At 47.5% G+C, this 27,874-nt stretch overlaps 1 protein-coding gene across 1 annotated transcript; it reads left to right on the plus strand.

Moving 5' to 3' along the window:
- Positions 1-1,544: 1,544 nt before the first annotated feature.
- On the plus strand, positions 1,545-26,277 carry S100Z (S100 calcium binding protein Z). The gene is made up of 4 exons (XM_084802576.1): positions 1,545-2,518; positions 21,616-21,703; positions 22,016-22,216; positions 23,278-26,277. Exons 3-4 carry the CDS (start codon positions 22,076-22,078, stop codon positions 23,434-23,436), a joined length of 300 nt encoding a protein of 99 aa, XP_084658702.1. The 5' UTR covers positions 1,545-2,518; positions 21,616-21,703; positions 22,016-22,075; the 3' UTR covers positions 23,437-26,277.
- Positions 26,278-27,874: the final 1,597 nt, after the last annotated feature.

A 27,874-nucleotide genomic window follows, 5' to 3' on the forward strand; every position in this document is an offset into this window, starting at 1 on the left:
GAAGCCAAAAAGCAAGGTTAGTGTATTTGGAGACACTCCCAGGACTAGGGACTTTGATGGATTAGGCCTTTGTTTTGTTTTGGCAGGTGGTGCTGGGGTCTTATGTGCTGAATTTTATGGCCTGAATGGCACTTCCATCACGGAGTCAGTTGTGCATGTGTGGAGTCAGATCTGGAGGCCCTGCTACCTTCCCTATTGGTCTTAGTGAGTGAGTCAAACCATGAACTCATCCTGTTTTAGCTTAAGATGCAGGGCCTCGGCCAGGCATGGTGGCGCACGCCTGTAATCCCAGCACTTGGGAGGCAGAGGCAGGCGGATTGCTGTGAGTTCAAGGCTAGCCTGGTCTACAAAGCGAATCTAGGACAGCCAAGGCTACACAGAGAAACCCTGTCTTGAAAAACAAAACAAAACACAAAAACAAAAGAAGGGGGCTGGAGAGATGGCTCAGAGGTTAAGAGCACTGCCTGCTCTTCCAGAGGTCTGAGTTCAATTCCCAGCAACCACATAGTGGCTCACAACTATATGTAATGTAATCTGATGCACTCTTCTGGCCTGCAGGTGTACATAATAAATACATACAGCTTTAAAAAAACAAAAAACAAAAAACAAAAAAAGGATGCAGGGCCTCAATGTTAATCCAATCAGAATGAGAATTAAGTTAAAGGCCCAGCCAGTGTTGATAGCAGAGTACTTAGCCAGGGAGAGCAAGAGAAAAGAGACTGTACCAATTAGTTCCCCAATGGGGGCCAGATTTTCTTTTATTACTACTGATCAATTAGCATAGGGACAAAAGGTTTCTCCCAAAGCTACACATAATTTCCTTTATCTCAGGAGAAGTCTAAGACTCTCCAATTTTGAAGGGCCGTTTCTGCAAGGGAATCTAGTGTGTTTCAATTCAGAAATGGAACCGTTTAACACAGAGTTATTAAAAGTCGACCTAGGGGGGGTCCTGATCAATCCCTCTACTTAGTTTGGAAAGCAACAGGAGAGGCACATTTAGTCAAACCGTTACTATGCCCCACCAAGTAGTCTCAGAGGCCCAATAATACTGCTGATGTCCATGTGAGTTACCCCACAAGGCAGGACAGCAGGGATCAGAATAAGGGGGAGGGGTGAGGTGCCCAGGTTAAAAGCTTTGTATATTAGACGAGTTTTATCCCCTTAAAATCCTCTAGCATTAATTTGGGGTACCTACAGTCACAGTGAGCGTTGTCAGTCAGTGGGCTGGTAGTCTGCTTGGTTCCTGTCTAGATGTGCTTCAGGGATAGTAGTTTACGCAGAACCAGCAATCCTGGCTGATTTCAGTCTGGGAATGATTTATTCTATCCTCAGGGTCCCTTCCTGTGGCACAGAGTCTGATTCCCCAGCCTTTCCCTGCTTCCCAAAGGCCAGGAGCTTTTAAAGGAATTTTTCAGGAAGGCTCAGTTTTGTTTTGTTTTGTTTTAATTTTTTTATTAATTTATTCTTGTTACATCTCAATGGTTATCCCATCTCTTGTATCCTCCCATTCTTCCCTCCCTCTCATTTTCCCCTTATTCCCCTCCCCTATGACTGTTCCTGAGGGGGATTTCCTCCCCCTGTATGTGTTCATAGGGTATCAAGTCTCTTCTTGGTAACCTGCTGTCCTTCCTCTGAGTGCCACCAGGTCTCCCCCTCCAGGGGACATAGTCAAATATGAGGCACCAGAGTTCATGTGAAAGTCATACCCCACTCTCCACTCAACTGTGGAGAAGGAAGGCTCAGTTTTACAACCCCGGTTTTTGCAATGGAAAATCCCCTGTTTCTGGCAACTAGGGAGCCCAGCTGCAGGGCAGGCATAGAATTGTTAACTCTGCGTTGCTATCTCAAAGAATAAATTTCCATGTCTTTCCTTTTGTCCATACAGCCAGACACTCAATGTAGGCATCTGCAGGTAAAGGTCAAGATGGAATCTGGGTCGCTGGTTCCTAGCCACACTAGCTAACATCTTCCCTGTATCTGTCACCCTCAGTTTCCAGTCCAGGCCTGAGGGCAGTGGGAGTCGGAACATAACCCTGTATTCACACCCATAGTGCAAAACATAAGACTCAGGAGGAGGTAGAGGGCCAGGGAGCAGAAATTAAGGAATTAAGAAACCTTAATTTCACTGGGTCCACAGTCTAGAGAGTCCATTTGGCAGCAGTGTTGGTGGCTTCCACTTTCCTGGTCTGGGTGTGGTGGGTCCACGGTGTCATGCCATGGCTGTCTTCACAGCTGTAGGAGTGGGGAGAATCACCTTATATGGTCCTCTCGAGGTTAGCTTCAGCGGCACTTTGGCTATTCACTTGACCCAGATGATATCTCTGCACTCAAACAAGGGGAAACTGGTGGTAGACTCAGAGGAGGGCTGGGTTTCTCGAATAGTTTAGTGAGCAGACTGCATGGAGAACTGAAAGGCCTGTAGAGGCTTGAGAGAGGAATGTGACAAAGTTCCACCAGTTGCTGGTTTCTGAGCCTGAGGAGCAGTGGAAGAGTCTTCCAAACAGAATCTCGTAGTGAGGTAAATCCTTCCCTATGTAGGGTGCTTAGGGCTGAAGAAACGCCAAGGAGGGCGGCCTGGCCATCCTCTGCTGGACTGGAAGGAAGGCTTTGTTAGAGCTTCTGTTTACAGGGACAGAACTCTGAGGTCTCTATGCACAATGAAGTTCTAAAGCATTAGCTATTCAGTGAGGGGTTTTGGCTACAAAAGCCAGGCCGTTGTCGGACCTTATTGGTAGGGGGAGGCCAAATCAGGGGGCCAGTTACTGGAGGAGCTTTTGAACTACTATTTGAGTAATTTAAGTCTGGTGGGAACTTTTTTTTTTTTTGGTTGTTGTTGTTGTTTTGGTTTTTCGAGACAGGGTTTCTCTGTGTAGCCTTGGCTTCCTGGACTCACTCTGTAGACCAGGCTGGCCTTGAACTCACATAGATCCACCTGCTTCTGCCTCTCAAATGCTGGGATGAAAGGCATGCGCCACTACCTCCCGGAGGTGAGGAACATTTCTACCCAGCCTGAAAAGGTATCTATAAAAACTAGCAAGTACTTTTATCCTCCGCTGGCAGGCCAGATCTTGAAAAAGCCAGTTTCCAAGAGTTTGTCACAATGTTGTTGTCATTTGGACCTCTTCCTGGGGATTCACTTGAGCACAAACCTGACATCTGGCAGAGACATCGCATGCTAGGCTGTCCACTCTGTGTATAGCACGCCTCAGTCTGAGCAACTCACAAAGTTGTGTGGACCTGAGACAAGTAGCCTGGCCAAGGTTAGTCTCTGCCAGTTATTTCTGGGAGAGTGCTTTTTCCCTCTGGTGTCTTCCACCAACCTGTGGGTTTGAGCTGTTTATTTCTTCTTTACAATGGAGTCTCAGGAAGTGGCACATGCCATCGGAATATCAGGCATGTCCTCAGAATATCAATAGGCCCCACTGGTCTTAGGGCTGTTTGTTGGACAGCCAGGTCAGCAGCCTAGCGGTGGAGGACAGCAAATTTGGAGAGGAAGCAAAATAGCCTCTAGGAGGGCCAAGGTTTTAAAATATCCCTTTCCCACCAGCATTTATAAGTCCTCTTTCCCCATAGATCACAGACACGGCCCGCCGTTCTGGGGCTCCTCCTCCTCTGAGGGCCTCAACCTCGTTGTAGGTGCCATGGGTATAAGGCCCAGAGTTAACTCGTAGCCTTTCTTCCATGAAACAATAGCAATATTCACCATAGCTTTCAGACAGGTGAAAGAGAAGTCTTTCTCTCTGAGCAGAGGCTTGTGTAGAGGGTGACTTCATTTAAAATACAACTGACTTCTCAGGATTTGCGGTGGAAAGAGGAATGCCGCAGAGAGGGGAATGGCGGTATTTATTCCCGGGATGTTTCTGCTTGCTTAAACCAGAATTGGCATGTTGGAGGATTTTGAGGCGATGCGGAATTAGAATTGCGAGGGAAGCTCCAGGTCTTCATCACTCAACACCCCCCTCCCCCCAACACCCGCAGCCCGAGCTCCTTAATTAGCAACAGCCTGTCCGTGCCCAGATTTCCACCTGGACACCTCAGACGCCGTGATGTGCACTTTTATCTTTTCAACCCGGAACCCAAAGTTCAGATGTCATGTTGCTGATTTTCCTACAACTAAAGGCATGTTCTTTTCTCCTCTTGTAATTTACCTGCTGGCAAAACCAGGCTGTTTGTGCATAGGGTTTCCCACAGCCTGGAAGGTGCTGATTGCATCTAGAATTGGAAAATGTAAATGCATCCCATGGAACTTCCAACTCTCCACTGACCACTTATGGAACGTTGACATTCTTTTTTTTTTTTTTTGGTTTTTTTCAAGACAGGGTCTCTCTGTGTAGCCTTAGCTGTCCTAGACTCACTTTGTAGACCAGGCTGGCCTCGAACTCAACAGGGATCCACCAGCCTCTGCTCCCCAAGTGCTGGGATTAAAGGCGTGCACCACCACACCCGGCGGAACGTTGACATTCTTATCTCTTGCTGTCCTCTGTAGCACCTGCAGACAGGGACAAATGGCCTCAGGCTGACTGTGTACTAGATAGGATTTACCGTACAGAAAATGCATGCGCTGGCAATGCTGGCACTTGACATGTGACTTCTTCTCCCCTGGACGCCTCACACCCCACCCCTTTGACATAGGATCTTGATATGTAGTTGGAGCTCACTGTGTTGCCCAGGTTTCCTACCCCAGCCCTCCACAAGCCTAGATGGTTGGTCTGCTGTCCGGCTGGGCTGGGTACCATTGCATCACTTCAAAATTGCCACGTAGCCTATGCCCCAGCACACCTCTGATTGAATCGTTTGGACTTTATAGTTTTGGACACCAAACATCAACTTATAGACTCTTTTAAGCCCTTTGGCCTGGACAGAAAAGTTGATTTTTCTCTGGTGAAACGAAGTCCATTGAAGCGGGAATGTCACCCAGCAAAAGAGTCACGGTAGGGCTGGGCTTAATGGCACATGCCTGGAATCCCAGCACTCCGGACGGAGGCAGAGGCAGGCGGATCTCTGTGAGTTTGAGGCCAGCCTGGTCTACAGAGTGAGTCCAGGACAGCCAAGGCTACACAGAGAAACCCTGTCTCAGCGGGAAGCGGGGGAGGGGGAGAGTCACAGCAAAGTGACTCTAGAGGCTAGGTTACCATAGGACATCTTGCCTTAGACTGTTTCCCCCTTTCCACACCTCTCTCTGTCTCTGTCTCTCTGTCTTTGTCTCTGTCTCCCCCCTCCCCCACCCTCCACCTCCCATTCCTCGCTCCTCTTTCTATTTCCCAGGTGAGGCTACAGGCAGAAAGATCGCCCTTGGCCACTTTCCACTCACCTTGCGGGCCATCACTGCTCCCCACACCCCTGCCTCAGTCTCTCCGGCAAGTTTCAACCAGTGTAAGAAACAAAAATCTTCCACAAAAGAACTCTCCCTGAAAGCTGGAGTAAGATAAGGGCTGGCTCTTATCTTGGTCCCTGGGGGCAGCCAATAGCCTGCCTTTTTCCTGCAGGTAGCCGGAGAGAACCTGGAGCCCTTGGCTTGGATTAGCACAGGGCTGATGGGTGGCAGCGGGCTTACTTTCAGGGCCTGCAGGCATGCTCTGTTCCTTACAGGGGAGCAAAAGCAGGAAGTGCTCTAGTCTGTGACCTACAACCTATAAATCCCCGAGTAAACAGGAGAGCACTGGGCACGGAGTCTCCCAGGAAATGAGAGCCCCTGGCACTGATACACTCCTTCCTCTGGCACCAGGATTCTTAGCACCAGGATTTTTGGGAGTTCAAATCTTCCCTTTACCTTGTGACTAGGGAAAGCCACGTGTGGTCTCTGTGGTGTCGTGATCTTCACGATCACGGAGGGTCAGTGGTTCTCCTTCAGAGTTTTGAGGGGACAGTGCATGCCTTTACTCCCAGCACTTGGGAGGCAGAGGCAGACGGATCGCTGTGAGTTCGAGGCCAGCCTGGTCTACAAAGCGAGTCCAGGACACCCAAGGCTACAAAGAGAAACTCTGCCTTGAAAAACAAACAAACAAACAAACAAAAAGAGTTTTGAGGGGGAAATGAAAAAATGGTATTTGAACCATCTACAGTAGCATCAGGCCCCTTTGTGCGCATTCAGTGTTGTTTTTCCGTTTAGCCCAGTACTGTTTCCGGTGAGGAGTACTGGGTAGGGTGGCCGGGAACACTAGAACTGTAAGATCCCTTGGACTGACTTGTACGTGAGCTTTGAACGGAGTGTGGTGGGGCAGGGTTTATGGTGTGAGGCAATAAGAGCAGCAGAGTTGGGCGGAGGTGCTGGGTGGAGCTTAGGTTCCTCTGGAAGGGAGCCTGCCCAGGGTGAAGGGGGCCGGGGAAGGGGGGAAGAGGAGAGCTTTCTGCAGCAGGGATAGAAGATGCTAAAGAGGAACAGAGGAGGCACAGGGCTAAGTGCGGAACTCCTGTAATATAAAGCTCAGTCCAGAGCTCTGAGGCCTGGCCTTAAGGCCTGGGCTTGGAGAGTCCGCGGGAGTAGACCAGATGGGCTGACGTGTGGAAATGGTGTTAAGTTTGGGTTGGCGCGACTTGGAGCTTGAGATGCTGAGGGGCTGTCAGCTTAGATTCTGTCCCATACGGGGTATAAAGTGATACATAAGGATGTACAAAACAGGATATTGCATAATTTAGATAGGAGAAGGAGGAGGAGGAAGGAAACCAAGGATGGAATCTAAAAGTGAGGAGGAGTAAGTTTATATAAATAAGCCTCAAGAAACACCTGGGGCTGGAGAGAAGTGTTTGCTGACCAGAGTTTAGTCCCTCCCCACCCCAACCCCTGCCCCACACCCACACCACGAGGTCACAAACACCTGCAACCCCAACTCCAACTGTTCTAATGCAGTGGGATTTTAATCCAAATGGCCACTCTGGCAAGGGAATCTCATCCAAAGACCTTCTAGGTCTATGTGACCCAGCTGGAATGCAGACACTCTCTGGATTACAGTAGGATCTGGCTGGAATTCAGACACGCCCTTGCACACACCTATAATCGCAAACAATGAAGGCGGGGTTAGTTTATAGAAGGAAGCAGCCATGTTTGAAAGTGATGCCTATTTAGGGGCAAAGTGACAAGTCAGAGAAAGATTTGACAGAGTGAGTCAGAGATAGGATGTGCCCAATTCTCACAAGAACAGGACAAGAAAGAGAGGCTCTTTAATAGTAGTGCAAGAAGAGAAAGGAGAGCCTTTTTTGTGGCTAGCATTACCGTCTCGTCAGCAAGAACGACGCTGCACACACAAACAGGATCCTTCTGCAGTAAAGCTTTACTGCCTCTTGAGAGGAAGAGCATAAGCTTACAACACGAAAAACGGAGACAGAGAGAGCAAACAGCAGAAACCCCTCCCTTATGTAGGAAACTGTCCTCCGCTTAGGATGTGTCAGTCCCTGATTGGCTGTTGCTCATCGGGCGAGATGATGCCATGGGAGAGGCAGAGCACAACGAGTGGAAAATCCCTTCGCACATGCGCAGATTAGTCGTTTGTCAGCATGGGACACAGGGTGTCAGCGCCATCTTGTAATGGCGAATGTGGGCGCGGCTTCCCACATCTCCCCCTTTTCTTTTTATTAAGAAGCAATAAGACACCCAATAGGGAGAGTGGAGACAGAGGTCAAATCCCCAAACAAAATATCAGGCCTGCATACACAACTCTCCCCTAAGCTCTTCACCCGGAGAGGTCATAGCCTGGCCCTGTGCCGTTTTTTCTGGGGGAAGGACACTGGGACACGCAACCTTCATGCAAGATGACATGCCTCCCTAGAATTAGCTCATATATGCCGCAGAGCCATTCTACTGCAATGCTTCGCTATGCAACTCTCCAGGGCTGCTGAAGCTTACTCACTCTACCTCGTGCAATGAGATGAGACTCTGAGGGTGCAAGAGCTGAGCAGCCAGCGACTTATTGCTTAAGCATGGTTAACCATATATCAGGGGAGGTCCCAGACTCTAAAGCAGCAAGTGCTTGGGTGATAACCACCTTGTCTCCTTTTGTTTGAGCCCTGAGTCTACAGACCAACCATAGGGTCAACACTAATCCACAGCAGATTACAGCTCCAAACAATCCAACCCCAACCCATTCTTTAAAGGAGAAGGCTGAGGATATCCACGACGAGAATCCCTCAGCAAGTGACAGATCCAGCCGTGTGGAATTGACTTGAATGATAGCAGTCCGCAATTCTCTTAAGGTCTGTTCAAACTCCGCTGTCCAATTCTGTAAAATAAACTGAGAGAGACTCTTTGACAGATTAGCTGCTTTAGTGAAATTTTTATATTGAACCGAGGTAACACATAATCCAGGGAATTTTTGTTCACAGCCCAGTTAAAACCACTTGTCGGCGCCGGACCGTCCAGCGGAAATAAGACGCCAACAACCAGACTTCTTCTCGAGATCTTTACTCAGGATTTAGCTCAGTGGGAATGGCCCCGAAGAAGGGAAGGACCAAGCTTAAGTACAACTCAAGGGCCAATCAGCTCATGCCAGGTGTCACCTCCTCATAGGTCCGCGTCAGAGCAGGACTGCTCGTCATCAGATCACCAGTTACCCTTGCACAGCCTTTTGCCATATAAGGACTTGTTTATCTTAGAGAGCGCTCGCCGTCGGGATGGCGGAAGGCGGAAGCCTGCGCCTTGTTAAGGCATGGCACATCGCAGCTCTCCACAGTCCCCCCTGTTTTATTTTGTAAGAACAGGACGAAACGGGTGAGAGTAGAGGTCTGATCTCCAGAGGGCACTGATGTATGACCACCCATAACCCAGGTTATTCACCTTGATCATGTGCGAAACCCGCCCTGAAGTTTGGCCACTGATGTACAACAGAACTCAGCTAGGGGCTCGGCCCCAGCCTAGCTCTGGACCCGACCGACACCTTTTTCTGGAGGTGGGATTTTGGGTGTCAGCCCACATGCAATCAGACGTGCTCTCCAGGAAGCCATTAACTGCAAACAATGTACCTCCTGTGCAGTGCTTTGCCTTGCACCCCGAACGTGACGAGGATCAGGACTTAAAGGCCGCCAGCCAAGCCTGAGGGGACTGTCCAGCCTTAATAGCATAGAAGGCTTGTGCAATTAGGGCACGGTCTCTGTTTCGGGATATGACCAAGCGTCGAAGAAACACAAGGCAGAGGAAGCTGATAATCAGAAGGGCCATAGCTAAAGCCCCGATACCTGCCCACTCCTTAAGATGATGCATAGCTTGTTGAATCCAGGAGGCAAGGCCTTCAGCGGTGGATACATCCATGCATGTAACAATGGCGGCAGTGCGCAGATCTCTTCAAACTCTGCGGACCAGCTCCCCTGGAGATAAGCTGAAAGACTCTTAAGACAAATTAGTAGCACGTGTAAAATTGTTATATGGCACAGATGTAATGCATAACCCTGACATTTCCATTCGCATCTGAGCCGAATCACCTGTTAGAAGTGTCAAAAAGGTCAGATGTATTCCAGCTGAAAGTAGTATTACCAAATGCTCCTCCATTAATCATGGCCATTGGTGTTGGCATCCTCAAACACTGGGAAGGTGGCACGAGCCTGCTTCCAAACCTCTGGGCACAGAGAATGATAGTTCCCCTGTGGTGCTGATAAAGGTGAAGTGTCCGCATAAGGCGGCGGTGCCAGTTCCGAGGCATGCCAAGATGGCGGATTATCTCGTTTGGGCGCGGCCTCTTCCGCCTTCTTCCTCCTCCTACCCTCCTTGTGCTGTTTCTACTCGAGCGACTCCATTTTTAGCATGAGTCTCTCAAGTCTTTAGTTTTCAGCAGCCCTTTCTGAGCCGCCCTGATCAGACATGACGAAGAGTTTCCCACTTTTAAAGGGTCTCCGAACGTCGCCCGCTTTACCGCGGACTGAAAAACTTGTCTCAACAACCTGAGAACCTTCCCCCGCTTTACCGCGGACTGAAAAACTTGTCTCAACCTGTTCAATATCTCCAAAAATGCGCCCTGCAGCTTCTGTCATTAACATTACCAGGGTGAAATTTGCATTAACCCCATATTTGCGAACAGATTCAGCCAAGTCCTTTATTAGATTGAACTCCACTGGAGCATGGACTCGACCCCCGTTCTCTGTTTCAAACACAGGAAAAAAATTATGTAATTTTTTACGAATCTTTTTCGGCCAGAAGGAAAATCCAAACTGCAGTTCGTAGGGTAGAGGAGCAGTGGGTGCCACCCTGCGAAATGAATTGAGGGAGGGTTTTTTATTACCCTCTCGTTCGTCTAGGTTGGTATCTCTCTTCCTCATACCTGACTGCCTCTTCCTCTAATTCGGCTTCTTCCTCCGAATCAGGAGTCTCATTGTCAGAGGTATTAAAGCTTGTAGAGCTATCAATATTCAATGCCTCAAGATCCTTTAAAGGATAAAACCTTTGCGATATTTTTCTCGGCGGTGAACTAGGTCCTGAGGGGGGTTGCACTCCTTTTACAGGAGGGTCCTGAGCTTTTTTCTTTTTACGGGCATTCTTCTTCCCGCCCGCACCCAACCTCTCACTACGTTCGGTTTCTGACATGCTATCCTGAACTTCTAGGGTGACCTGTCCTTCATCTACTGCCCTCTTAACAATTACGGCAGCAAATATTACAGCTAGAATCAGCCCAAGAATTTCAGAAATATGCATACCTCTCCGAACTTACCAACCCTGCAGTTCTGAATCCTCCCTGTAGTCAGGGGCTCTCTGAAGGTGCTGACGATGGTGTAGTCTTCCCGGGTTTCGGCACCATATGTGGCTAGCGTTACCGTCTCGTCAGCAAGAACGACGCTGCACACACAAACAGGATCCTTCTGCAGTAAAGCTTTACTGCCTCTTGAGAGGAAGAGCATAAACTTACAACACGAAAAACGGAGACAGAGAGAGCAAACAGCAGAAACCCCTCCCTTATGTAGGAAACTGTCCTCCGCTTAGGATGTGTCAGTCCCTGATTGGCTGTTGCTCATCGGGCGAGATGATGCCACGGGAGAGGCAGAGCACAACGAGTGGAAAATCCCTTCGCACATGCGCAGATTAGTCGTTTGTCAGCATGGGACACAGGGTGTCAGCGCCATCTTGTAATGGCGAATGTGGGCGCGGCTTCCCACACTTTTTTAAAAAAATAATTTTAATTTTTTTATTTTAGAGGAGAGCTTTTTACTGACAGGTTTTTTGTTTTTGGTTTTTGTTTTTGTTTTTTTAAACTGGGGGCAGTTTTACAGAGACAGGTTGCAAAGAGAACAAGTTAGACTCGGGTAAAGACATAAGGAGCCAGGGATGAGGAGCCAGAAGATTAGAACAGATTGCGACAATAATTTTGAAGCCAGTAAGAGCAATTCAGCCTGAAGCCAAAAGAAGCCAGTTTGAATCAGTCAGCTTGGAGAAGAGTTTGGGCCACAACAGCTGAGTTGAACCAACCATCCAGAGTTCAGAAAGAGCTAGAAAGGCCTGGAAACTGCTCTCATCTCATCCCTCACCTGAGGAAATAAAAACGACATTTACACTCTAACACCTTCTTCTGGCTTCTGCAGCTACCCACGTGCATGCACACATACACAGGCATGTAATTAAATACTAAAATAAACCATTGAGATTAAAAAAGAATTATTTCTTTATTTTATGTACATGAGTGCTCTGTCTTCATGGATACCAGCAGAAGGCATCAGATCACATTACAGATGGTTGTGAGGCACCATGTATTTGCTGGGAATTGAACTCAGGACCTCTAGAAGAGCAAACAGTGCTCTTAACCTCTGAGCCATCTCTCCAGCCCCCTACATCAGTTAGTTTTAAAGGCTTAAAAAATTATGTATATGTGTTTTGCCTGACTATATTTATGTGTGTGTGTGTGTGTGTGTGTGTGTGTGTGTGTGTGTGTGTGCGTGCCTACCACGTATATTTCAAGTATGCTCAGAGGTCCAAAGTAGGTGTTAGAGCCCTGGAACTGAAGTTATAGACAATTGTGATCCACCTTGTGGGTACTGGGAACCCTGCTCCTTTGCAAAAATAATTGCTGCTTTTTTGTTTGTTTGTTTGTTTGTTTCAAGACAGGGTTTCTCTGTGTAGCCTTGACTGTCCTGGACTCGCTTTGTAGGCCAGGCTGGCCTTGAACTCACAGAGATCCACCTGCCTCTGCTGGGATTAAAAATGTGCACCACCACCACCTGGTTTGAATAACTGCTATTTTTAACCACTGGGCCATCTCTCCAGCCCCTTTATTTATTTATTTGTGTGCATGCACGCATATGTGTGTGTGTGGAGAGAGAGTAGGCGTGCCACGGCATGTGTGGGGAGGTCAGAGGACAACCTGTAGGAGTCAATTCTTTTTTTTTTTTTTTTTTAGATTTATTTATTTTATTTATTGAATATGAGTGCTTTATCTGCAGAAGAGGGTATCAGATTACATTATAGATGGTTGTGAGCCACCATGTGGTTGCTGGGAATTAAACTCAGGACCTCTGGAAGAGCAGGTGGCACTTTTAACCACTGAGCCATCTCTTCAGCCCAGGAGTCAATTCTTTCCTTTCACCACGTTGGTCTTCAAGATTGATTTCATTTTGTCAGGCTTGGCAGCAAGTGCCTCTACCTGCTCAGTCATCTGACCAGCCCCTGCATTCTTGTCGGTGTGTATAACGAAATCTACGGTCTCCTTCAGCAGCGTCCTTACCAGTGTCTTCAGAAACAATCAAAACAACTCATAACAAAATTTCACTTTGTGAAATCCTAGGGATTTCTTCCTTATTTGGTTTTGCCTTCTATTTGCCTAGTCAGCTTTTAAAATGACGTCTGCGGAACTTTTTATCTGACAGAAGTTGAAGTAGTCATGCCTGTTCCCACTAGAAAAATGGAGCTGCCAGGGCCGGTTCCAACTTGCCAATTCTCTGTTGATAGGGACACGGGGTAAAATTTCCCTCTCTCTCTCTCTCTCTCTCTCTCTCTCTCTCTCTCTCGGCAATCAAAATGGAGTTGTGTTGTGTGTGCGAGTCCAGAGGATTCTTTTAATTAATTAATTAATGTTTATTTTGTCCAGAGGATTCTTGACACGTGTTACAGGTTGGGATCTACGCTGTGTCTAAAAAGCTATGGCCCCAACTTGGAGGTAGAGGGACTTCTAGGATGGAAGCTAGCTGGAGCAGGTACCACGCTAGGGCTATGACTTTGAAGGGGTCACTGAGACCTGACTCTACACCTCTCTCCCTCCCTCCCTCCTCCCCTCCCTCCTTCCATGGATCCACTATACCCACCCGCCCCCATCCTGCACCACCTTAAGGTATATCCAGAAACAATATAGCCCAATGATCATGGATTGAAAAGATGAGGCAGAATAAACCTTCTCCCCCTTTAACTCTTTTGAGATTTTTGTCACTGAGAGGGAAGGTTAGCGCAGCATGTCCGACGAGTCCTTCATTTCTTCCCAGGACTGCAGGCGACTCACTCTGCTCCAGTCATGGCACAAACAGATACGTGGAATTTCTAGTCAGTAGTAGGATGATAGAAGATGAAGCCCCATCACGCAAGGGCGATGGTGACAGTACGCAAAGGCTAATTCATCATTTTTTTTGTTTTGTTTTGTTTTTTGCCTTTTTTTTTCCATTGTTGCTTGTTTGTTGATATGAGATGGGTTTTTCCAATGTAGCCCTGGCTTGCTTGGAGCTTGTTATATAGACTAGGCTGTCCTCAAACTTATGGCAATCCTCCTGCCTCTTATTCTCAAGTACTGGGACAATAGGCATGTACCACCCACCATTATCTGCCTCTGGTTTTGTTTTTGGATATAAGGTCTTACTATGTAGCTCAGACTGACCTTCAACTCTATGTAGTTTAGTCTGCCCTGCGACTCATGATTCCAGTCTCTGTTTCCCAGGTCTTGAGAGCAGAGATCTACACCACCACACCTGGCTATTGTTACTTACATTCAAAACAGGGAGTCTGTAGACTGGCACATGAATATTTATGCTACTTTATAAATTGTGTGCATAAGCCAGCCATGGTTTTTCTATAATTCTAGTCTTGGGAGGCTGAGACCTGAAGGTTCTTGCAAGTCTGAGGACACCTGGCACTACACAGTGAGTTCCAAGTCAGTACCGGGTACAGAGTGAGACCTTACTTCAAGAAACCAAAAACAAATGCATAAGTGACGTTTATGAATGAGTGTGGGCGAGAGTCTTTGCAGTAACCCCCTTAAGAGTGATGATCTTAGGGAAACAGTGCTGGCGGCCATGTTGTAAACTCACGGAGAGAGGCCCGTCTTGGTGGCCACACAAAACCCCTCAGAGACCCATTAGACTGTAACCAGATAGTATGTTTTAGCAAGAGAGATGTAGGTCAGACGTCTGGTGCCCATCCAGTGGTGTGAAGTCAATGCAAGAAGCCTATCTCTATCCTGTGACCTGCAGGACTAAGGTAAGGAATTTTGAGGTAGGTTTCTCCAGCGTCAGTTTATTTCTGAGGCCTTGAAGGCATGAGCTGGCCTACTGAAGAGGAGAGGGCACCGTTTCTGGAACCCGTGTCTTTTGAGGATGTTAGGCTTTAAAGTACAAAGGAGCAGGTGAGGCGGGATCTTGGGCCTGGGCCCTCACCCAGAGCCACCTGGAAGGAAGGCCCCCTTCCTTAACGCGGAGACAGACTCCAAAGTCCGCGCACTGTATCTCGGCCTCTGCAACCCGGATGCCCTGTGTTTGTAACCTGCAAATCCAGTCTTGCGAGATCAGTTCTCCACGAAGAGAAAGCGGGCCTGTTTTCTGGAGGAAGGGCAGGGCTCCCTGGAGATTGAGTCTGCTGAACGGGAACCCACTGGGCTTGCAAGAGCTGAGAGGAGGGCAGGTGAGGGAGGGTAGGGAGGAGGGAGGGAGCAAGGGGGCGGGGCTTGGGGGGAGACATCATGCAGAAATGAGATTCAAAAACCACTCGCAATGTGGCCTCCGAGCTCTACCAGCCTCCATTTGTGCTGCTGGACCTTACAGCCATTTCCCATGGTTTCCATTAGAGACATGACGTAAACCCTCATTTATGTCAGAAAACAGGGGAGATAGGATTGTACTACAAAGCAGGAGGCTTCTCAGGTTGCCATTTATTCAAATCTTTTTTTTTTTGTTTTGTGTTTTTTTTTTTTTTTCCGAGACAGGGTTTCTCTGTGTAGCCTTGGCTGTCCTGGACTCACTTTGTAGACCAGGCTGGCCTCGAACTCACAGCGATCCACCTGCCTCTGCCTCCCGAGTGCTGGGATTAAAGGCGTGCACCACCACGCCCGGCCATTTATTCAAATCTTTCTCTCTGTCTCTGTTTCTCTCTGTCTCTGTCTCTCTCTCTCTCTCTCTCTCTCTTTGTAGACCCCTGGGCTCGCTTTGTGACCAGGTTGGCCTCAAACTCAGAGCAGTCCGTCTGCCTTTGTTTCCCAAGTGCTGGAATTAAAGGCATGTGTCACCACCGCCCTGGCTCAAAGCTTTCTCTTTGCTGGAGACTCTAGACTGGCCCTGTCCCCTCAGGTGCTGAGATAAGAATCCCAAAGAGAGGCTGCAGGAGGATTTTGGACTTCTGGATCGAAATGCCATGAAAGTGCCCTCCTGAGAAGTCCCAGTGACTCCCAAGGGACTTTGGATGTAAGCAGAGTCATTCTAATTGAATGGACCTTGGGCACTTGACGCTGAGCTCTGACAGGGCAGGGTTTTGTGGCACGAAGTGACACTTTGAGAACCAGAAATGATGGTTTGTGGTAAAGATGACACTTTAAAAAGCCTAATATTATGATATTGAGGAAGGGGCTGGAAAGATGGACCAGCAGTTAAGAGCACCAGCTGTTCCTGCAGAAGACCTGGGTTCAGTTCCCAGCACCCACATGGTGCCTCACAAACCACGCATAACTCTAGTTTCAGGGGATCCAGCAGCCGTTTCTGGCCTAGACCTGCCCCAGGCACGCACGTGGTACACCCGGCCTTCCCTCAGATTTTCATTTCCCAAGCAGGGCGTTGTGGCGCACGCCTTTAATCCCAGCACTCCGGAGGCAGAGGCAGGCGGATCACTGTGAGTTCGAGGCCAGCCTGGTCTACAAAGTGAGTCCAGGACAGCCAAGGCTACACAGAGAGACCCTGTCTCGAAACACGCTCCCCCACCACCTCCCAAGAAAAGAAAGAGGGAAAAAAGAAAAACATTTCATTAGTCACATTTTAGCTCTAAACAAAATTCTCTTAAAAGAATCATATCTATTTACACTGCACTGTTTCTCGAGAACCGTTTTTAAAAGGACTCTATAGGATTGAACAGGTTGCATTAGTTTGCTTATTGTTATAGAAGAGTGGGGGCAAGGATTCGGGAGCTGTTAAGACCCTGGTTTCTGGTTTCTCAAAAGGCTGTGTTGCGGCCCTGTAGCTCTGACTGCTGTGGGAATCCACCTGCACGGTAGCTCTTCACAGGCCTCGGTTCGTTGCCTCAGGGGTCTCTCCTTGGGACCTCATGAGCAGCTGCCAGCAAGCAGATGGAGAGATCCAAGCAGGAGCGAAGCAGGATGTGTCTTCCATTCTTGTCAGAGTCAGAGAACGGGGTCTATGTAAGCGGCAGAGGGGTGCTGGCTGGAGCTGCCTGTGGCGATCTGAGGAATTCTCTTCTGAGCTCTCCACTCAGGTGAAGCTAGACTCTGGACTTCACCCAGAAAGCATTTCAGGGAAAGATAGACGGGATAAAGCAATTGAAATTTACTCAAGAGATTTTTAAAGGCGGAGTGAGCGTGTTAATAGGAAGAGAGGCTCTCAGAGAAAGGACAAGACACACCGAAGAGCGTGGGTGTAAGCCTCTCAAGAGAGACGCTCTTACGTGTAGTAACAGTAGCATATATGATTGGATGGCCCTCAAGGTAGATCTCAGATGCTTCCCAAGAAACTTCCTCCCCCACCCCACCCTTTGATTTAGTGGAGTAAAAGTATAAGGTTGCCCTGAGGGCATCACACGTTGTAATCAGCTAAGATAAAACTATGAGCCCAAGATTGCCTACGGGAGTTAAGATGAGTGTTTTATTATAAAAGGGATTTCTTTCTTTCTTTCTTTCTTTCTTTTAATTTGAGATTCCTTGAACACTGTAGGCTTACGTCAGGGAAGGAAGATTAAACCTTATACACTCAGGCCTTAAGTATGGTTCCTGTTATTTTTAGCATTCTTACTTGAAATAGCTCTACACAAAAGGAATATTGTCTTGGTAGGCTGTGTTCACAGGTGCTGGTGTTAATTATGCTGGGATTCGTCCCTTTCCTCCTTCCTTCATTCTAATGTGGGCTTCTGGGATTGGACGCCAGGGCCTACTGCTTGCACTGCACTTTACTGACGAAGTCATTTCCCCAGGTTTGTACCAGATTTTTTTTCTTTTTCTTTTTCTGAGACAGGGTTTCTCCCTATAGCCTTGGTTGGACTCACTTTGTGTCCAGGCTGGCCTCGAACTCACAGCAACCTGCCTGCCTGCCTCTGTTTTCCAGGGCAGTTAATAAGCTTTTGTGTCTTGTTACTCACTTGTATAAAAGACTTTTGAGCCTGGTGGTGTTGGCGGCGGCGCACACCTTTAATTCCACCACTCGTGAGGCAGAGGCAGGTTGATCACTAGGAGTTCAAGGCCAGCCTGGACATAAAACGAATCCTGGACAGCCAAGGCTACACAGAGACACCCTGTTTCGAAAAACCCAAAATAAATAAATAAAGCAAAAGTTTTACACAGTCTTCTAGTCACTATTGCAATGCTTAGGGAATTTTTGATTTCTTTAATGTGTATATCTACTTTTAAAGACTTGTAAAAAAAAAAAGACTTGTCAATTTACTTTTATTTTATGTGTATGAGTGTTTTGCCTGCATGCGTATATGAATATGTGCATGCCTGATGCCCTTGAAGACCAGAAGAGGTGGTCTGGTCCCTGGAACTGGAGTTACAGACAGTGTGAGCCACCATGCGGGTTCTGGGACCCAACCTGGAACCTCTGCAAGAGCGGCCAGTGCTCTCAACTGCTGGGCTATCCCTTCAGCTTTTCTTTTTTATGTTCTTCTTTATCTGATCGCACCAGTGACTGCGGTCAGTCTCTCCTCGGTTGATAGCCCTTCATATACAAAACACCCTTAATGCTAGCTCTCTTCCTTGGGTAAAATAATTCAATTTTGTTAGCTTTTTCTCATGATGACAAAGATTCATGGTGTGTGTGTGTGTGTGTGTGTGTGTGTGTGTGTGTGTGTGTGTGTGCGCACAGGCATCAGATCCCTCAGAGCTGGTGTTACAGATGTGCATGGATGCTCATGTGGTTGTGTGCTGGAATCCCAACAGGTGTCCTGAGGATTGAGTAGCCAGCAACCTCTCCAGCGTCTTCTTTCTCTTGTTCGATTCGCTGTCAAGTGTACTCAAAAAGAATTCTCTGGGCTGGAGAGTTGGCTCAGCAGGTAAGAGCACTGGCTGCTCTCTCAGAGGACCCAGTTCAGGTCCCAGCATCTACTTGGTGGCTCAAAACTGTCTGTAACTCCAGCTCCAGGGCATCCAACACCCCTTTGGCCTCCTGGCCACACCAGGCACCAGACATACAGGCAGGCAGCACACACACACACACACACACACACACACACACACACACACGTTAAACAAACAACAAACAGACTTAAGAAAATATTTATTTTACATATATGAGTGCTTTACCTGCATGTATACCTGCCGCCAGAAGAGGGCATCAGATCCAAGTATAAGTGGTTGTGAGCCACCATGTGGTTCCTGGGAATTGAACTCAGGACCTCTGGAAGAGCAGACAGTGCTCTTAACCACTGAGCCACTTCCCCAGCCCACAAGAAGACTTTTAATAATTTCACACTTGTAGATTTCTTCGGTCTCCATCTTGCCCCAGGAGTGTTCCTTTTAAACTTTTTCAGGTCTTTCCATTTCCTCATTCTTTGCACAGTAACTTGCATGCACATTTGGGCTTTTTAGCTCTGAGAGTCATGACTCATTCCTAGATGAAAAGAGGACACGTTGAGGCAACAAGCGAAGCACACAGGACAGCCCTTCTGGGCACTTGTCACCAGTGCATGCTTGTCCTTAGGGTGACAGAGTCTTGTTGAACCTTTGGTGGTGTCTTTGTTTCTGAGTATCTTAGGGAGATCTCAGGCTAAGGCTTTTTGTAAGCCCTTGCTGAGGGTTTTATGGGCTCAGATCCAAGTGCATTACATGAATGGCTCTCAGAGCAGTTCCAGAGCCTGACACTAAAGGGCAGCACACACCAGAGAAAACCTTTAGGTCAGAGAAACAGGAATCGGCCTGGCCATGGAACTCCAGCATAGAGGAGCCAGACTCGCTCTTAAATCTGACCACAGCATCTCAACCTTTGCTATCTTCTCTATTAGAAGTTTTGCCTGTCACTTAAATTCTCCAAAGAAAGAGTTCTGAGGTTGAATACAATTTGAATACAATGTTGCTGAGACCCAAGCACTCTGAACAATTTACCTACTTCAGTGCACTTGGAATTTTGGTGCACATTTTTTTTCCTTGGTTTTTTTGAGACAGGGTTTCTCTGTGTAACAGCTCTGGCTGTCCTGGAACTCGCTCTGTAGGCCAGGCTGGCCTCGAACTCACAGAGATCCACCTGCCTCTGCCTCCCAAGTGCTGGGGTTAAAGGCATGCGCCACCACCACCAGGCTAGTTTGGTGCACATTTAATCCCAAACTCAAACTGAATTTCAGCAAAATAACCCTTTCCCCTTTTGATGAGCAAAGTTTGGTTTTTGTTTTGTTTTGTTTTTGTTTTTTGAGAGTGGGTTTCTCTGTGTATCCTTGGCTGTCCTAGACTCACTTTGTAGACCAGACTGGCCTCCGATTCACAGTGATCCACCTGCCTCTGCCTCCCGAGTGCTGGGATTAAAGGTGTGCGTCACCATGCCCGGCTTTTTTTTTTTTTTTTTGGTGGGGGTGGGCTATTCTCTTTCAGTCATCAATGAGTAGGTGGGATGCAGTCAAGGCGAGAGAGCTCAACATTCTGTCTGTGTGCAGGTAGGGACGGTTCATTCCAGTTGCGTGGATGCTGATCCTGCTGTGATCAAGGGCCATGACAACAGAATTGGGGGGCAGACTGGAGGAGCCCCGAATGTTGTAAGGAGCCTTATGCCTTGCGGCCTGACAGTGCCAAGGAGTGACCGTTTAAGTGTTGCCAGGTGTTGGGGTGGGAATTGAGAGTGGGTGACAGAGATGGCCCAAGCAGGGGCAGGAGGTGTGAAGAGGGTAGGTGTTTTAATTTGATCTTAACCAAATCTGAAAAGCTTATGGGAGTCTTCAGCAAGAAGGCATCCAGATAGAAATTGGGCAGATCAGCTTGGTGCTTAGCAGACACCTGGGCTAAAGATTTAGAAATTATGGAAGTGTCCAAGAATACTCCAAGAATAACATTCCAGAACCCCAGCGTAAGAGAGCATTCAAAATGGAAGGAAAGTGGTCACAGAACCTTAGGGATAACCTTAGCAGGAAAACTGAACCCGAAGGAGACAACAGTGTTCTTTGCATTTGACATGGTCCAGGAAAGCTAACAGTAAGATTTGCTTCAGGATAAGGTTCTTCCGGCCACCACATCTGGCTTTTTATGTGGGCGTTAGGAATCCAGCTCAGGCCCTCTTGCTTGTGAGTCATCGTATTTGGGAATACCCCTAAACGTTCCTACACCCACAGCTTTTCTATCATCCACAGATGCCAGGTAGTGTTTTCCTACCCTTGATAAGGCTAAAATTGGTGGTAACTGCATAAACCAGGAAGACTTGTGCTAATCACCTTGTTCTGCCTTCAAACCCATTGTGCAGTCCATGTACAGTTGAGGACTTAGTAGTCTATTAGGCAGACACAAGACTGAGATTGCGAACCAGCATGTACATATACACAGGTACACACACACACACACACACACACACACCTCTTTCTCTCTCATTTTGTTCTTGTTTCATGTTTTTCTTTTTGGTTTTTCGAGACAGGGTTTCTCTGTGTACCCTTGGCTTGCTTTGTAGACCAGGCTGGCCTCAAACTCACAACGATCCGCCTGCCTCTGCCTCCCGAGTGCTGGGATTAAAGGTGTGCACCCCCACCGCCCGGCTTTGTTTTATGGTTTTCAATACTAGCTCTCCCTTTAACACAAACCAGTCTTGAACCCACCCTATCCCAGGCTGGCCTCAAACTCATGACATTCCTACTCCAGCTTTTGAGGAGCTGGGGCAACAGGCAGGAGCCCCCACTCACTGCCCCACGCGCTCTTCACTACCGGAGCATCTTCCTGCAGCTTCCGCTGTCTTGGTTTTGACAGTGAGCACTCTACCGGGTCAGTGTGACTAGTCCCTTGACCTCGAAAGTGCACTACCAAGGGCTGTCTGGGGTTGAGCCATGTTTCTTCTCTGCCACTCTATTTTTAGACTCCACCCTAGTCACCAACTTCCTAGCGACAAACTGTACCTCTACCCCTATTCCCACAGGAGCAGGACAGAGGGCTTTTCCTTCTCACCTTGCCATCTTCTCTAAGACCCAGCACACACTCACCTTCCTCCCCTCCCCCCCCCCCCCCCCCCCCGCCCTCGGGGCAGCAGCGCACACCTGTTCACTCTGCTGATTAAAAACAGACTCAGAGGCATCCCCAGTTGAGTCTCTTGTCTCCGATAATTGTCATTTGTTGGGACCAGGTGTGCCAGGTGGAAACCCAGGGAGGGTCTCAGTGCTCAGAGTGTCACTGTGAACACCTGTAGACAGCAGCTGCATCCTGCCGAGTGGGTAAGAAGACTTTCCTCCTCTCTTGTTTTTTTATTCTTTTATTTTATTTTATTGTTATTTTTTTCAATTCTGTGTTTTAACATGCCTTTGGACCTTCTTAGTTGTTAAATTATAAAGTGCTGGAGGGGCTGGGGGAGTGGGGATTGGGGAAGAGAAAAACCAATCCCTGCAATGCTCTCATTTGCAGCTTGCTCTGGAATGGGCACAGCACTGTCTTTAGTGGACAATTACTACAGTTTGAGAACAGTCCCTTGTGTCCTCTGCTTTCACGAAAAGAGTTGACGTGTCCCCTATCTGCTTCCTTTGAACAAGCGCCTTCGCCCTGGTCCGGTGGCCTGCTCCAGGAGTCATCCGCTTGCTCCGCTCCCCAACATGCCCACCCAGCTGGAACAGGCTATGGATACCATGATTCGCATCTTCCACCGGTACTCTTGCAAGGAGGGGGACAGGTTCAAGCTCAACAAGGGAGAACTGAAGATGCTGTTACAGCGAGAGCTCACGGAGTTCCTCACGGTGAGTCCGCTTTCCACCTCAGCTGACGGTCCGTAGACGGGGGTAGATGGCTTTGGGGACCGGTGTTAGACACGCTCTGTCTGTAACTTCTTTCAAGACCCTGAGGGCCGGGGAAGAAAACCCTGGAGATCCTTGTTTTCTGCAGACACGGGCAGGAAGCCATTTCCTTTCTGCTGTATAAAGCTCCAGGTATTGCTAGCTATTATTAACTATAACGAGAACCCTGGATATCTTTTTTTTTTCTGCTCCAGAATATTGAATATTGGGTAAAAGGAAAAAAAAAATGACCTCACCGTAATTGTCAACTTTTGGAGAACCTAGCTGTAGCAGTAAGGAAAATGGCTCCTGGGTACTTCTGCTTGTGTGTCTCAGACACTGTACTAGGCGGGGCTATGAGATAAAATAGTTTGTACCCCATATAATACTTGGGACATACTTATTAAAAAAATATATTTTTTTAAATCTGAAATTCAAATTTATCTAGGTATCTAGTACTGGCTGGATCTAGCAAACTTGGTACTAAGCACTAAGCACCGTCTAAGGTGCTCATATCATGTGGGTGGAGACTATTCCTCCCATGAGATAAATTAGGGAATTCTGAAATGTTACATAATTGCTCAATAGCCTACTGATGTAATTGATAGGGCCACTGGTTGTCTCTTTTGACTTTGAAGCCTCTGGGTGTCCTGGTCCTCCACCCCCCCACCCCCCAATCCCCCATTACTCTACTGGCCCCCGGAGTTCTGGTCTCCTGCCTATGGTGTCCAGTAAATGCATTTCCAGCATCCACAGCTCACTTGAATCTGCTGCTGTTTACTTTGCTTTCCTGGCCATTGGGTGTGAGCTGTGGAGTTCTGCGGACCTGGGGCTGTGGCTAGGCTCTTGGTTGGCTCAGGTCTTGTGACTAGACTTCTGGGAACTGTCTTTAGGGGCTCAAAGGAGAGATTGAAAACTTTCCTGCAAACAGGAGGATGATGCGACCTCAGTTGTCGTGATCCTCCCAAGGCCTCCGAGTTAGAAACTTTCTTTCTTTCTTCTTTCTTTCTTTCTTTTCTTCTTAGTGTCAAAAGGATCCCCAGTTGGTGGACAAGATAATGCAGGACCTGGATGCCAATAAGGACAACGAAGTGGATTTTAATGAATTTGTGGTCATGGTGGCGGCTCTGACAGTCGCCTGCAATGATTACTTTGTAGAGCAACTGAAGAAGGCAGGCAAATAAAGATGACTAGTGAGCTAATGGAAGGCAGACGTAGATCCAAGCTCTGTACCCACTGTGCGTCTGTATCCTTCCCATTGACAGACACAGTGACATGGCACTTGTGTTACACATGCATACTTACTAGCGTTAAGTTATATTCACCTTGACATAGTGACGTCTCACACAGATATTCCAGACCTCATGCGGTCTTTACAATTTACCTATCTTACTAAAAACGTTATGATTTATTCGTCAAACGGAGAGCACTCACAAATGTAGCCGCTTTTGAAATGAGACTCAGAGTTGATGGACTTCTAAGATCTCCATTCTTAAATCGTGTTTTGAGATTTCCTCCGTACTGAAGAGTTTCCTAGGCTCTCCCCATGGGCTCCTTAAATGTGCTGCAAACAGCAGAGAGAGCACAAAGGCTGGTAGAGAAAAGACTGGAGCCCTGCTGTGGTGGCGCATGCCTTTAATCCCAGGCAGAGGTCTCTGTGAGTTCCAGGCCAGCCAGGGCTACACACAGAGAAACCCAGGAGAGAGAGAGAGAGAGAGAGAGAGAGAGAGAGAGAGAGAGAGGGAGGGAGAGAGAGAGACAGCAGAGACACAGAGAGACACAGACAGACAGACAGACACTGGCCTCAGTGAGTTAGACTGGGGTGGGCAGATTCAGGACTATGTGTTCAAGCTACAGGAGCTGAATAGATGAATAGAGCAGGTCTTGGCTGTCAATAATACCCTTCCACGCCCCCCTGGGGCGGACTGTTTTACACTGGATACAGGTTTCGAGAGCTTCCCCTAGGGTTTATGCAGCCTCGGGCCCTGAGGATACTTGCTGAACTCTGTCCTTCCTGGCCCCACTATAGTGCCCCAACTTGTTCGCTGTGCCTAAAAGAAGTGACTTGTACAGAAATCCTTGACTATAGGTCAGCTTCTGGGCACCCAAACTGTGACAGATAATCGGGAGAGTTTGAAGAAAGGAAGTTGTACTTTAAAGCGATGATGCTAGGCACTCGGGGAAGACAGGACTAAGAGAGCAACGGAGAAGGAGGCTCTGCTTGCTGTGTCTGGTCAAAAACCGCGGTGACTTAAGCTAGGATTCAGGGATGGAGGTGAAGGCAGACAGTTGTAGTGTTTGGGAGGAGAGGCTGGCACGCTCTACGAAGGGTCACAGGGCAGGTTGCTGTTGGCTTGATACAGCCTGCCTTTCTCTATACACCAGAACTCTGTTTATGCAGGTGGCCTGTGACCTGCTGAGACACCGTATTTCCCAGTATCTTGTACTGCTGGGGGACCCTGACCAAGAAAGGGGAGTGGAAGCCGGCTAGGAATCTCCCAGAATACTTTGTTGTTTCTGTTAGCGGCTTTTATGCCTTCCGCGTTCCACCTGTTAATTCTTTCATCTCCTGTCCATTGGAATGTCAGCGTAAAGACTGAAGTGGAGCCCCCATCTGGCCCCGAAGGACAATGGAGAAGAGACCAAAGGCAGAAGGGATTGTCAGCCCTGAACACAGCCCTCACCTCACAGGGAATGAGAGCTAATTTATTCTGAGTCAAATGTCAAATATGAGCAAATCGTGTCAGGGGGACAGAAGGAAAGCTAGGAGGGTGTAGTGCTGGGTGGGGAAGGAAGTGTTTAGAGCTGGGGAGAGGTGAGATCGCAGAGAAGAGCAGAGAGCAGACAAGGGGGATGGATGGTTAGATTGGCAAGGCAGAGGTCAGCATCACAGGGGCGGTGGTGTTGAGGAGGCTGGGCTAGATTAGAAAGTCCCTGGCTCACAAGGGACTCTCATATTTCTGTAATAAACACATGAAGGAAATTGGCAGCCATTGATGTTCTAGATGGAAGACACACCATGTTTTGTTTTTGCTTCCTTCAACCAGTTTTGTTTTGTTTATTTTTGTTTGTTTGTTTGTTTTTTATTTATATTTTATTTTATTTTATTATTTTTTTGTTTTGTTTTTGTTTTTTCGAGACAAGGTTTCTCTGTGTAGCCTTGGCCATCCTGGACTCACTTTGTAGACCAGGCTGGCCTTGTTTGTTTGTTTGTTGAGACTGAGTTTCTCTGTGTAACAGCCCTGGCTGTCCTGGAACTCTCTTTGTAGACCAGGCTGACCTTGAACTCACAGAGGTTCGCCTACCATTGCCTTCCCAAACGCTGGGATAACAGGCGTGTGCCACCATTCCCAGCTCAAACCAGTTTTAAGTAGAGAGTTTGGGGAGATTTTAGCAGGTGAGCAAAGCCCTCAAGAGGAGAAATCTGCACCCTGAAATTCACTTACTCTTAAAGGTATAGAAAGAAGTAAACAAAATTGAATATGTATTTGGCTGTGTGTAAATTCTTTGCTCTTTTTTATTGTTGTTGTTGCCTTTTAAGAACATTTGGAAAATAAAACCTTCATAGGACATAGGTTGTTTTCTCGAATGCGTGAGGGCCTGAGCATCCTCAGGGCCTTTACACTTTCCATTTCAATTTGATCTGAAGTTTACATATTCTAATGTGGTCCACAGAAACGTGAAAAGCAAATCCAAAAATTTTCTCATGGTTCCGGTCTTGGGAGGATGTTCTCCAAACAGAGAAGTAATGTGCAAACAATGTTCATTTTATGGTGTTTCTGAAAATCAATCAAATATAGGGAAAAGCAATTTATGTTTCAAATTAGATTCCAAATGAATAAGAATTGCACCGTGTACCAAAAACCCTTCTCAAGTGAACAGCCTTCTTTTCTTTCCTATGTCCCCAACCCTTTGATTGGCTATGCAAAACAATTTTGTAGGAGGCAGACGACTTAGTGGCTATGTCTAGGGACACTTGTCTTTTTCACTTGCTGAAATTTAAATAAACTTGAACTTTAAACACATTCTCTCGAGCTCTCTCTGACTGGTGTGTTCATTATGTGCTGAGGTCGTTACACAGAGCGGTTTATAGTACATAAAAAGCTTGACTCTGCCTGGAGTCCAAGATTGGAAAGGCTACTGACTGTGCTAGAACAGTGACCAAGAAAGAGACCAAGGAAGGCTTTCCAGAGGCAGGGGTGTGAGCCACGTGTCGGCTAGGGGAAAGACATGGGGACACTATTAAAGAGTGAAAACCATGGCCAAGGCAATGGGCACGGACTGGCAGGTGTCCAAGGGTGTGGCGTGTAAGAGGGTAGTAACAGGTGCTAAGGTGGGGCATTTGAATTTTGGGTTTTTTAATATTAACTTATTTCTTTTATGTGCATTGGTGTTTTGCCTGCATGTATGTCTGTGGGTGTCAGAGCTTGAAATTACAGACAGTTGTGAGCTGTCGTGTGGTTGCTGGGAATTGAACCCCCGGTCTCTGGAAGAACAGTCAGTGCTCTTAACCTCTGAGGCATCTCTCCAGCCCTGAAATTTGTTTTTAAGTGGCCCCCTTAAAGGTTTAAATCTTCACACAGAGGTGTAGAGTTCGTTCGTTCCTCATCTTTCTCTGACCGTACCACTTTCAGGCTTGGTGGTTCGTGCATGTGAGACCAGCACTGGGGAGCTTGAGGCAGGAGACGTTTGTTTGTCTGGGTCTCAAAAAATAAAAGCAAGAAATAAATAGAAGACAGATAGATTGCTAGATATGTCCCCACTTTCCTAATTTATTTCAGTGGGGCCTAGGCATCAGCACTCAATCAGATTTTAACCAGTGTTAAAACTCACTTAAGGGAAGCCGGGCGTGGTGGCTCACGCCTGTAATCCCAGCACTCAGGAGGCAGAGGCAGGTGGATCGCTGTGAGTTCGAGGCCAGACTGGTCTACAAAGTGGGTCCAGGACAGCCAAGGTTAACACAGAGAGACCCTGTCTCAAAAAACCAAAAAAAACAAACAAACAAAAAAACCACACATACACACACACACACACACAAAACTCATGTAAGGGGCTGAAAGGTGGCTCCGCCTTTGAGTGCTCGAATGATTTGGTTTCCAGCACCCATGCTCGGTGGCCACAAATTCCTATAATTCTAGCTCCAGGGGATCTGGCATCTTCTGGCTTTCGTGGGCACTCATAAGCATGTGGCTTTTGTGCACACGTTTGCATGTACACACATGCACACATTAAAATTAAAAATTAAGGCTTATCTACTATAGTCACTTTGCATCATAGTAAATGTACTTGGACATCAAGTTGTCTAATGATGGCAGTGTCCCAGCTCTCAGCCCTGCTATTTTTTTGTTTGTTTGTTTGTTTTTTGTTTTTCGAAACAGGATTTCTCTGTGTAGCCTTGGCTGTCCTGGACTTGCTCTGTAGACCAGGCTGGCCTCGAACTCACAGCGATTCACCTGCCTCTGGCTCTCAAGTGCTGGGATTAAAGGAGTGTGCCACCATGCCTGGCACAAAAATAGTTTTTCAAGCACTGTAGCATGATTTTTAAAAGGAAATCCTAAGGAAAATGTCAAGTACATATTGAATATATTGGAAGTACAGCAGATCAAAAGTTATGAGTCACAG

Source organism: Acomys minous (genome assembly GCF_964271855.1).
Source record: "Acomys minous genome assembly, chromosome: 11".
Classification (NCBI taxonomy): Eukaryota; Metazoa; Chordata; class Mammalia; order Rodentia; family Muridae; genus Acomys; species Acomys minous.

What these genes read in the sequence shown, in the direction of transcription:
- S100Z (XM_084802576.1), top strand. Translation starts at nt 22,076, where the DNA reads ATGCCCACCCAGCTGGAACAGGCTATGGATACCATGATTCGCATCTTC. An exon ending in AGCTCACGGAGTTCCTCACG is followed by an intron (nt 22,217 to 23,277) that starts GTGAGTCCGCTT and finishes TTTTCTTCTTAG; the next exon opens with TGTCAAAAGGATCCCCAGTT.